The sequence below is a fragment of the Pipistrellus kuhlii genome, unplaced genomic scaffold (assembly GCF_014108245.1).
Source record: "Pipistrellus kuhlii isolate mPipKuh1 unplaced genomic scaffold, mPipKuh1.p scaffold_m20_p_25, whole genome shotgun sequence".
Classification (NCBI taxonomy): Eukaryota; Metazoa; Chordata; class Mammalia; order Chiroptera; family Vespertilionidae; genus Pipistrellus; species Pipistrellus kuhlii.
The window spans coordinates 4,895,127-4,907,969 of NW_023425524.1; the positions used below are offsets into that span (position 1 = coordinate 4,895,127).

Sequence of the window (12,843 nt, forward strand, 5' to 3'; positions counted from 1 at the left end):
AGTTACAGCATGAACTCAGAGTTTGTAGATCTTGCCTTTGAGACAGCGAAGCCACTCTTGGGAGTAGCGTTTCCTAACATGTGGTAGGATACGGGTGCATACAAAGGATTCTAGTGAAATAAGATTGAAAAAGTGCTAGGTGGAAGGAAATGACAGAGTTTTGCTTCCTCGGGAGGCCCGGGCTCCTGGAATAGGGTAGCATATACCTCTCAACTCTGCTTGCCGAGCTCTTTGAGACACCTCCATTTTCCAGGGGAAGTATCTCGGGCCACATTAAATATAATTTAGAGTTGTCTGAACAATAAGTTGGCCTCACATTTTTTTTCACTAGTCATTCCGTTCTGCAGTGAGCACATGGGCCAGAAGATGAATGAGAGAGGCAATACGTTTTTGTTTTTTAGCTCTTGATGTCTGTGTCTCTCCTCTTTCTCTCTCTCACACATACACACCCCAATAATATTCCTCATAGCAGCTTACAGTAAACACACGAACCTCTTTCCCCCTTTTACTGCAGGCGTGCTGACAGGCCTGCTCCCCTTCAGGAACTATGCAGTGACCCTCGCTGCTTGCACTCTGGCCGGCTGCACCAAGAGCTCGCGTGCACTCAACATCTCGACTCCACAAGAAGGTAAAGTAATTTCAAAGGTCTTGACTTCCACATTTCAGTCATGAATAATAAAATAGGAGAAGAGCTAAATGCTGCAAGGCCATTTGCTGGCAAACCCCAACCTAATTTGATGACAAAGTGCATTGCTAGGCCATAATTGCTCCATTTTTGGGGGGTGGTGCGAAAATGAATCAAACTCCATACCCTTTAATGACATGCATCTTTAATAGCTGTAATGCAGATTAATGGGCTTTTTAATTGCTGTTACATTGTTCATGCAAGAGCCTTGTCATTAATATGAAGCATCTGAAAGATTAATGAAAGCTTCCTCATTTTACTATGGCTCAGAAGTAAATCTAGAGACAGTCTGACTAAAAAGAATTGATTGTATGGCTCCGTACGAAATTGAGAACCAAAGGGTTGATTTCCATGGTCTCTCTCAAAGGCTCACCACAAGCACAGGCAACAATTGTTTCCCCGCGACGGGACCCCCCTGAAGGCCATGAGGCATTCCTACACTCTGCTCCGTCCCTTCAGCTTGGGTCTCGCTTCTGTGTGCTCAGAACCTGCACACTGCTGCCATACATGACTGTTTCAGAAAGCACATGTGAAGAAGGCAGTGAGAATGGAGATACTTGAGCGCTCCGAAGGGAAAGCTTTGCTCAGACATCAGAACGCATCACTTCAGGCAGTAACCGCTCTCAGCAAGTCAGAGCCCCTAGTACTTCCCCTTTCTCTCTCCCGGGTGAGGGGAGGGGGGCGGTGTGTTCCTTTCACTGTCTGCTTATAATGTTACTTAGTAGCCTTCAAAGCTTGGGCTTCAAGGGTTAAGAGTCCGCCTGTCTCTTTTCCAGTATCCATCCACCCGTTTCTCACACTTCTTTCCAAGCCTTCTTTTCTTTTGTTGTTAATCCTCCTACAAGGATATCTTTCCAAATATATATATATATATATATAATTTGAGAGAGAGAGATTGGAAGGAATGGGGAGAGACACACACACAGAGAAGCATCAATGTGACAGAGGCACATGGATTGGTTGCCTCCTGCATGTGCCCCAGCTGGCAATCAAGCCTGCAGCCCAGGTACAAGCCCTTTTCCAGATCTTGATCTGGACCCTCTAGTGCTAGGGGTGTCGAACTCAATCAGAGAAGGGGCCAAAATCTAAAATCCAGCCTAAATCGCGGGCCGAATGGTTTACTGAACAGTCATAAACTGTCATTGTGATGGAAACGCAGCAGAGTGCAGTGATGACAGCGCAGTGCAGGCCACATTGCAAGGCCTGGCGGGATGGATTTGGCCCGTGGGCCTTGTGTTTGACACATGTGCGTCTAGTCCATAGGCAGGCCCTCTATTCATTGAGCCAAACTGGCTAGGGTCCAGGCATTCTTCTCAATTGTGTAGCAGGTGCCTCTTACACAGAAGGCTTGTAACCTAAGGACCGTGCCTATACGCTGGCCCCATAACAGAATACAGGACTTGGTGAAATCCTTCTTTGTCACCCTTTATTCTTCGTGCTGCACACCTGACCTAACCCAACGCCCTCACCTGGACTAGCCAGCAGGACCCATCTTCTGCATTTTCTCCACGTTCTCTCTGTCTGGTCCACTGAGAATAGCCACGTTTCTTAATGTGCCATCGCTTCCGTTGGGCGCACAGTCATCCTCTCACGTATGGCCACCACCTCCATGTGGTGCAACTTGTCTTCTCTCGTTGATTTCTTACATCCAGTGCGTCCTCTGTCCAGGTTCTCCTGCTTCCCTTCAAGTCTACCTGGCAGCCGCACCCCAGAGAAATTTCTGCTCACCCAGTTCATCATTTATTTCTCTTCCAGTATTTAAGGAATTTCTGATCTCTGTTTTTTCTTTAAGTGTACTGCTACCCTGGCCAGATAGCTCAGTTGGTTACAGTGAATTCCCAATATGCCAAGGTTGAGGGTTCTATCCCTAGTCAGGGCACATACAAGAATTGACCAATGAATAAGTAGATAAGTGGAACAAACTTCGCGCTCGCTCTCTCTCTCTCTCTCTCTCTCTCTCTCTCTTTCTCTCCCCCCCTTCTCCTCTCCCCCCTTTCTCTCTCGAATTAAAAATAAATAAATATATAAAAATAAAACTTTATTGCCAATTTACCAAGCAATAGGTATGTGTAGGATAAATTTTTAAAAGCTTTTAGTTCCTGTGACTCTAGTTCACTGACCATTACAGAAAATCAACAAACTCCATTAAAAAAAAAAAAAAAAAAAAAAAGAAGAAGAAGAAAGAGATTTGCATACAATGTAGTTTTCAAACAGAACTAATTAAATTGCTTCTGCACTTTCTGCCTGCTTCTGTGGTCACACATACACTTCTTATATCTCTCACAAACCACTCGGACCAGCGGGTTCCAGCTTAGATCAAAAGCTCCTGGAGGGCAGGGGCTTATCAGTCTCATTTGCTTTAATCACACGGCCCCCAAGTAGAGATTATGGGCCAATAATACCTTTGACAAAGTAACACGTCAGTCAAGTGAACCCTGAGAGTCCTTCACATCCATCATGGATGCAAATTCTCCTGACTACAGGACAGTTATTTACTTCTCTTCCTAAAGCAATTACTGACAAGCTGCCCACAGATCAGGACCATTTCCATGCATGGGATTTTGGGTTTATTCCATGATGTATTGGTCTGGGTCTGAAAAGTTTGAATTAAAAGAGTAAACTTAACCTCTGTAACTCTTTTTTTTCCTCCCCACAGCCCCACAAGAGGTTCAGGCACCAGGAGCCAAATCCCTTCCCAATTCTTTGTTCCTCTCCTGGAATCCACCCAGAAAAGCAAATGGAATCATCACTCAGTACTCTTTGTACATGGATGGGATGCGAATCTATTCAGGCATCGGAGAGAACTACACAGTCACAGGTAAGACCTCTATGCATGTAAGTAGATAATGATAATCTATATTAGAATACTATTTTATATAATTGCTGATTAGAGTGTGTGTATATATATACATGTATCTCAAATAACTATCATGGATAGTAATCTGAGAATGTGGTTTTAAAAATTGGGTTGGTGATTTTGTTAAGCCACTAAAATTCCCTACTTTTTATGGTCACATCACATTTATGGTGAAGCCAACCCTGAACTCATGGAAAAGTGTTCCTGTTGCTCCCCCTCCCTTCACCTGAAGCTGTCCTACTGTGAGTGCTTTATGGTAGTGCCCATCACTCCTCTCCTGTCCATCTAGGGATATACCTTTGCTCAGGCGCAGAGGGGCCCCTGGAAATACATCAACACACAGAACTAACATAGGACTCCTCTGCCTCCATTGATTACAGGGCTGACGCTGGGCCCCACATGGTCCCCAGCCATGAGATTGAGTCAGTGATGTCATTGCAAACAGATTCCACTGTCGCATGTGATAACTATGATGACATCCATGTGATGGACTACCCATCAGACTCAGAAGTTTGACTCAGTTCAGTGGCATCTGAGTTTTAGACAATTAAAAAAAAACTTAATATCAATGCTCCGATTAAAGAGTAAGGACACTGAAGGAAAATGAATTGTTGAAAATCTCATGAGACTTTGTTGTCTGATATTTGTAACCACATACAATAGGGCCTCCCCTCAAACGGCAGATCAAAAACTCATAGGAGTGAGCATGAAAGATTGGATGCCCAACAGCTGAAAACCAACCAATATCCACAGCTCAATAAATGTGAATGTGATATATGTCACAATCTATAACATAGGGTGTTATAATATATGTAATAAATACATGCTAATATAATGCATAATAATAATTTTTGTGTTGAGTATGGAGTTCTGTATTTTATAGTGTCATATTTATTTATCAAGTGAGACATTCTTAATCAAATATTGACTAATAAAAACCTGAGGCCCAGGAAAGGTCCCACAGGCTAGAGTCAAAGGCAGGATTAATCATGGATGCACTCACTCCTTCTCATCAGTGACTAGAACAAGGGCTGGAAGGGAATCGGTCAGGCCTTGTCCCTCCTGTCTCTTGTGCTTGTGACATCACGGGAACACACACAGATGCAGATGGAGGTGTTTGTGGACATGGCTATGGCATTCACACAAATGCATTCTCAGGGTTTTCATCTTTGTGTCCCCTCTAGTCAGAACTTTCAAAAGGACCAGAACAGTTGCTTTTCTGTTTGCTTCATTGTGGTTGGATAATTTTCTGTTGTGCTATTTCTGTGAGGTAGAGATCATCATTGACCCCATTCCACAAATGAGGAAACTGAGGCATAACAAGAATAAGTAACTTCCTCAAGGCCACAGGGTCTGTGAGTAGTAGACTTTTATATACACTCAGACTACTCTGGCTACGATGAGGAGAAAATGGGGTCTTCAACAAGTTACTTAACTTCTTTGAGGCTTAGGCTCTGAGCCTGTAAATGGAAAATATATCATTTTTAAGATTTTTAAGAGACGCCATATATACAACATCTAGCACTTCCGTGGCACTTAGTAAAATGAATAATAATTATTTCCAGTTAAAAGTAGAGTTTGTATGAGAAACTAAAAAAAATAGATTGTGCCCTTACAATATCTGAAGGTGTTATTTTAATTAAAAACTGTAGACCACAGAAATTACTTCAGAAGAAATGAAAACAGACCAGTAACTTTGTGTTAGACAATAGGAATTTCTTCCTCACAGTTCTGGAGGCAGGGAGTGTGAGATCAAGGTGTTGGCAGGTTTGGTTTCTCTTGAGGCCTCTCTCCTTGGCTTGCAGACAGCTGCCTTCTCACTGTGTCCTCACATGGTCTTTCCTCAGGCACACATCTAGTTGTGTCTTATAAGGACACTGTCCTATTGGATTAGGTCCCTACCGTTATGGCCTCACTTAACCTTAATCATCTCCTTAAAAGCCCTACCTTTAGCCCAGCTGGTGTTGCTCAGTGGTTGTGTGTCAACCTATGAATCAGGAGGTCATGGTTTGAGACCCAGTCATGGCACATAACATGGCCAGATTGTGGGCTCGACCCCCAGTCGGGGGCGTGCAGGAGGGAGTCATAATTCTCTTTCATTATTGATGTTTCTTTCTCTCTCTCTCCCTCTCCCTTCCTCTCTGAAATCAATAAAAATATTTAAAAAATAAATAAAATCCCTACCTGTAAATATAGTCACACTGGAGTTTAAGGCTCTAACATGTAAATTTGGGGGAATGCAAGTCAGTCTATAACAGTACCTACAGTGAGTGCTTTGTCTACTGCTGGCAGAGGCTGAACGCCTACTTTCCCAGAAATTCTCCAGTGACCTGACCACCAGATACCATGGTGCTAAAGATCCCTTTCAAATCAAAAGATGTTACACCTGTGACAGGTACTGAACTCGGGTCATGTGTATCTTCCAAGCTTCCACCAGAAGCCGCAGAGAAGGCTGACAGGAAGGTGCTCTAGCCATTGGGATGGGCTTTAGCCTCTGCAGACACTTGACATGTCATGTTGCCTCGTAACCCATGCCTGTGATGCTATTGACACCTGCTGCTTGTCTTTGTGTCAGGATATTTGTGACCTCAGATCTTTACCACAATAACTGGTTCATGAGTTGAACTTATAGTTATGAGGGCTGGGACTGTCAGCAATAGTGAGAGTTTGGAACCTCTCAAATGGACTTTGACAGTGTGAGATGTCAGTTCAGGAAAAGACAAAGAGAGGAAGCCAGAGTCTAGCTAAAAATGATACTGTTCTTAATTATAAAAAATTATAAATGGCCGGGACCAGTTTGGCTCAATGGATAGAGCGTCGGCTTGGGGACTGAAAGGTCCCGGGTTCGATTCTGGTCAAGGGCATATACCTTGGTTGCAGGCATATCCCCAGTAGGGGGTGTGCAAGAGGCAGCTGATCGATGACTCTCTCTCATCGATGTTTCTAACTCTCTATCTCTCTCCCTTCCTCTCTGTACAAAATCAATAAAATATATTTAAAAAAATAAAATTAAAAAAAGTTATAAATGATATTGAAGATCATCCTACCATATAACCAGCTTACCATACTAGTAGAAACTCTTAATATTTTGCATCGTTCATCAGCAGTGAACCTTTTATTCTTACATCTTTGATAATGTTACAAGTGAAAATTTATTTTCATTTGCACATGTAGCTACTAGTTATATGGAATACTTACTACATAATTACTAGTCAATCATATTTTGCTTTAATGTATCTGATCACAGTCTTGATGAGCAAAAACTCAGTGTAGCTAGAAATATAATTTTAAAACTTCTTCAAGAGCAACATTTCATATCCTGTTTTTCCTATCAATAGTTATAGTCATCTGCACTATTTAGCATTCTTTACCTTCTGCACTGTCAAAACTTCCTTGGTACCTTGGCTTAATCTCCCCCTCCATAATGTTCAACGTGTCATCAGTTTTTTCTTACTCCTCCTTCATTTCCTGTAGCTTTCTTTACAGTGTCTGCATAGAACCAACATGCTTCAGTGTTGTATAGCCAATGGTTCTCAAAGCCATACCGGATGTAGGTAGAGGAAATGAGATGCCCTTCAATTCAGAAGCCACTTAGCATCTAGGTGGTTGAAGTTTTTTCTTCTTCTTCCTCTTAAATAGGAAGCATTAAAAGTCCAAGTCATTGGTGCACCTTGAGTTAGTACAAAATATATTTAAAAATGCATACAGTTCAGATTTTTTGCCTTGCATAGGCCATAAGCTAGTAGTATGGTGGGTCACTCATGACACTGAAAAATGAGTCCAGTTAGGGAACCTCCCAAAGGCTGTTGATGTTTGCTATAATAAATAGCACACACTTTAAGTCAAACTTTTTTCATTCTGTATTCAAAGGTAATGGATTTTTCGTAACCATAGTAACCTTGGCGTATTTCTGGATAAATACATGAGGTATATACATTCTAGTTTTATTTTTGAATATAAACTACCGCATTATGTATTACTAATAATATGAAAAATAGGATGTAGGTTAGTATAATGACAGCTTAAACTAGTATGCATTTTTCTTCTGCAAAAAATAAATATTTATCAAAAGTATAGGTTCAATTAATTTTTCCCCAGTTTTGTGGTATTCTGGTGGTGCCATTTATCTTTTTGTGCAAGATCTCCATTAATCTCTTGTTTCTATCCCATAAAAGATTTTTAAGAATTTTGAGGTAGAAACAATTGCCTCAAAGCTTATGATTAAAAACATTATGGAAAGATTGAAGGACCTATATTGGTCTCACCATCAGAGCTATTGTGGGCCACTTAAGATGTGTGTGTACAGGATGTTCATAAATAGGTACTAAAAAAGCCACCCTTTGTCTATTCAACATACTGGGATTGTTTCAAAGTTCGGGCTAGATAGCATTCTGATTGATGATGACTATCCAAACGGTAGCCAACCAGATCATTCTCATTTAAATGAGCACCCTACCAGAAACTGGCAATCTTGAAGAAGTTTATGAGATGTCTCAGAGAAGCCTACAAAGTTTTTAGAAGCAAGGATAGCAAGGTAGGGGTAATCATGGAAGTATGCCCTGTGCCTAACAAGGAGGTTTATATGAGTTGTACTAACTGAACTGGTGAAGGGAGAGGAGTGATCCCTTGCATAGTTCTTTTTTTATTATTATTACATGAATTATTTTTGGTTAATACAACCTAAGACATTACTGCTTATGACTACTGGAACCCTAAAAGGGAGGAAGATCAATAGGAACTCTATTAAAACACACAATTCTGACACCTCATTTAAAGGTAGTGTTAAGGAGTTGAAATGAGTGCCCGATTTCAGCACCACGGAGAGCACCTTCAGGACCTGGGATTCTGTCTTTAAGACTGAGGCTTTAAGACAAAGATGATAGCGATGTAAGGTGTGTGTGTTTGTGTTTGTGTTTGTGTTTGTGTGTGTGTGTGTGTGTGTGTGTGTGTGTGTGTGTGTGAGAGAGAGAGAGAGAGAGAGAGAGAGAGAGAGAGAGAGAGAGAGAGAGAGAGAGAGAGAGAGAGAGATTGAGAGAAGGGAAGGAGAGAGAAAAAGCAGATGAATTTCTGGTAAAGTCAGATAGGCAATAAATATTTATATCTGTAAGCAACCAAAAGTGCTAAAACTTCTGTCTTATTTGCCAAGGTCAAACTGAATCACGCATAAACGGCAAAATAGAGATGTTAAGCTTGAACCATCCAAGCACTTAAGTCTTATGGTGAGAAATTTATTGTAGAAGAAGCTATATTGCTAATGGCACAATAAAAAACAAAAACATTGGAAGGCCGGGAACTTCTAACCCAGCATTATGAGGAACCTTATCAACACTACAGATTCGAGCTGAATCGTCTTCATTCATGCTGATGGCTTCCAAAAGATGTTTTTCTAAACAAAATAAAGCCTCACTCTAACCTTGGTTTTTCCCTTAATTTGAGCTTTCTGAATGCCACAATGCTGCAGTGCGTCCAAATCATTCCTCTTATGTAAAACAGTGTTACTGAGGGAAACACTGTTGATGTGCTTGTGTTCTTAATGGGTAAGGCTGAGTATCAATAGGGCGGAACATGTGATGGTGTTCAGGTAAGGCAATGATCTCATCTGTGAGTCACTGGGCCTCTCTACCACAAACTAAGTCATACTTGTGCCCTTTTTATGTCACAGAGATAGAGTGTTAAATTATTCAGTCTCAGAAACATTGAGGATGCAAGGGAAAAGCTTAAACTACGAAAAGAAGTGGGAGCCTTCAGAAGCCAAGTTGCTAAGTCAGTGACCAGACTCCAGGAGAGTTGCTTGGGGCTTAGCTACACTCCAGATCCTTGGGCGGATGAGCAGTGGCTGCATTATTCCAAGGAGCCACGCCCACTTAGTAACAAAGGGTCAAGCAAAATAGAACAGTGAGTGTAGAATGTGCACATATCAGCTGTGCTTAGCTGTAGATGATATAACCAGGTGTCATTCTTACTCAGAGATGCTTCTGCAATGCAAGTGCACCAGTTTGTGAAGAAATTAAACATGAGTATGTTAGTATCTGTACTCAAATGTTAACCTGGGATATGTTCACCTAATGAATGAGGATCACTCTCTTCAGTGCTAGGAAGGGACACTATGTCTGTAGGGATTTCAGAGGGAAAGTGTGAAGGACATCCAGTTAGGAAAGGAGTGGAGTTCAAGCCTGAAAACAGTAATGGAATGTGTCCTGTTGAGAGTTTTGCAAACAGAGGCTGCCTGCTATTTTGAAAATTTTGAGCACAATAATTTATTTTTAAGACATCCTGAGATATACATTCATTCTGAAAAGTTAAAGTATCTTAAATATGTAGCGTGATGACTCTCAAGCCATCACCTATTCTGCCGTATATATGGAGATATATATGGAGCCAGCACCCAAAGCAAGAAACAGAGCTGTATCAGCAAGCCAGGAACCCTTCATTTTATCTCCCAGGTCTTATCTCCTGACTCAGGTGACTTGCTCTCCCGACCGTTAGCAGCACAAATTAATTTTTGCCTTGTTTGTCATTAATATGAGTGGAACAGAAATTGTAAGTCCTCTTCTGTCACTGGCCTCTTTGGAGGATGTAGGTGGGAGAGGGACATAGTGGAGGGACCTTGGCTTCCTTCTGCCTGTGTGTGAGCCCTCGGACTTCAGGACAATTATTCTGATAACAGAGAACATCAGTTTAGTTTCCCCACCTTCCAGAAAGTCATTGGAACATTTGTAAAATGAAACATCCATCTCTTTCTTCAAGTCCAACATCTAAGTAAAGAAATAATTATAGAAAGGCTTTCTCTATGAAATTAGAATTGAAACACAGCAATACTGGCCTGTGTGCATCAGCAAAAAACCTCCTAAATGTCCAGTAATGGAATATTGGGCAGCCATATGGCTTATGAGGCTGTGGAGGAATATTTAATAATGATGCTAAAAACAAATATTTTAACAGGCAATATGTAATCCATGAGTGTATTTTTGTCAAAGATGTATGTGTTGCATGTATTCGTATACATGAATGTGCTTACATGCATACATAAAAGTGATTGTCTCCAAACAATGGGGTTCTAGTCTCTCATTTTCTTTCCTGTGAAGAGGTCTTATCTTTTAACTCTTTATGGGTTGGATTAATAAACAGCATTTTTATGATATTTTCCCCAATGTTAATATATATGATAAAATTGACACAAAGAATGACTATTCTAGGAATCTGGTGGCTTTTACCCATTAATGCTTGTAGTTTTCCCTAGTTTGTGCCTTGATATTTAATGAATTTTCTCACCTTACTTATTTCCTTCTAGTCAGGATCAAGTACGGTATTCTTCATACATGTGCTATCTACCACCATGACCAAAATATTGCATGTATGTGATGCTATACTTCAATTCCCATGTCTTCCTTTGATTCATAGAATCTTTTATATCATTTTCTACATATGTCTATATCACTTAAATGTGTTGTCTTTCAATATTAACTTAGTTTAAAGGGGATAAATCTTGATTCAACATGGGAATATCAGTGCATTGAGTGCAGTTGTAATGCCATTATCATTTCATAATCTTTGTAGTATGTGCCATAGGAATAAGGACTCAGTCGGCATCTAATAAGCTCTTATTGAACTGAGTTGCAATGAATTGAATTAAATTGAAGAAAGACTCAGAATAAGCGAATTAATATTTTCAAGTAAATGGCAACAAATACCAATGCATAATTCAGAGGTAATTAATATGCTAAATGTGGTAAACAGTTGTAATGAGGTAGGATGCTCCTGTAGCTTGGTGGAATTTTTCATTGAATTATCCAATAGGTAGCAGTATCTTTTTGGTGGATCACTGGTATTAGTTTGCTTGGGCCGCAATAACAGAGGATCACACGCTGCGGAAATGCACCGTCACCAGTGCTAGGGGCTGGAGGTCAGATCACTGTCAACAGGTGGGCTGCCTCTGAGGGCTGAGCAGGAGCTTCAGTTCCCTGCCTCCCCTGAGCTCCTGGGGCTCTTTGGCGCTCCATGACTTGTGGACACATCTTCCCGATCGGTGCCCGCCTTCTTCTTCAACAGGCTTTCTCCTTGGGTGCTGCTTGTGTCCCCATTTCCCCTTTTCCTAAACACACGTCATACTGGATTAGAGCCCACCTCAATGACTCATCCTAACTCATTGCGGCTGTGAAATCCTGCCTTCAAACCAGGTCACCTTCTGAGGTGCTGGGGCTAGGATTTCAGGTGTTTGGGGAGAACACTTCAACCAATAAGTATGTGTACCTGGTGCTGTGGTCAGTATCATTCCAAACCTCCCCTCAAATACCTACAAACTGTTAGAGAAGATAAGACATCTAGATGTGTTAAACTTTTGTCAGAGCTGCTGTTTTCCAGTATCTTCAGAGGGTGGGCATTACACATATGACTGAGATAGTTTCAGCTTTCCTGAAATCATTTCCACTTCCATAGAAATAGATGCAACTATTTATGTTTTCCAGTCAGTGGTCATTTCTGTAATAGGTGTAAGAACAAAGGAGATGATTGGGAAGAGAAAGCATCACCAAGGAAGTGAACTATTGCAGGCCTTAGAGGTTCAGAACTAAAAAACAGGGGCGGGCCCTGCTGGCATGTGAACCAGGAAGATACAATTGGATTCTCTGTCAGGGCACATGCCCAGGTTTCAGGCTTGATCCTCCAGTAGGGGGCATATAGGTGGCAGCCTCCCATTGATGTTTCTATTTCCCTTGCCTGTGTTCTTGCGAGTGCGTGCGCGCGCTCTCTCTCTCTCTCTCTCTCTCTCTCTCTCTCTCTCTCTCTCTCTCTCTCTCTCTCTCTTTCTCTCTTTCTCAATACATATTGGTCTCACTCTTTTCCCCTCCCTCACCCTTCCTCTCTGAAATCCATAAAGGAAATATTTAAACACACACACACACACACACACACACACACACACACACACACACAAATAGGAAGCCTAAGGACCAGGGCAGATTGATAAATGGCACAGAACTGAGCATCTCATCAAAATGAAGTCACAGTTTCATGTGACTAAGGGCCTGGGGAAGCAGTCCGGGCCAGCAAGAGAGAAGATGGGAGTCCTCATCAGCGGTGCTATAGGAGTTTGCACTTTATTCTCAGGCAAAGGAGAAGCACCGAGAAGGATTGTTAGAATTGAGGTGGCATGAGCTGATCAGTGTGCTTGAAAACAAATAATCAAAATATGACCTTAATCGGAAATACTCACTCACAGGTGCACCTATACAGCTGTTGTCTCCATTCATTGGGTGAAAGGACAAGCAGGTTAGGACTTAAATGCAGGAAGCTAATTGGACTG

General features: G+C 41.5%; 1 protein-coding gene across 1 annotated transcript in view; it reads left to right on the plus strand.

Moving 5' to 3' along the window:
- USH2A (usherin) overlaps nucleotides 1-12,843 on the plus strand; it is a 397,013-nt gene that overhangs the window by 173,572 nt on the left and 210,598 nt on the right. Inside the window, exons 30-31 of the mRNA XM_036453544.2 lie at nucleotides 515-628; nucleotides 3,342-3,503. Of these exons, the coding sequence (XP_036309437.1) occupies nucleotides 515-628; nucleotides 3,342-3,503 (276 nt within the window). The remainder of the gene's footprint in view (nucleotides 1-514; nucleotides 629-3,341; nucleotides 3,504-12,843) is intronic.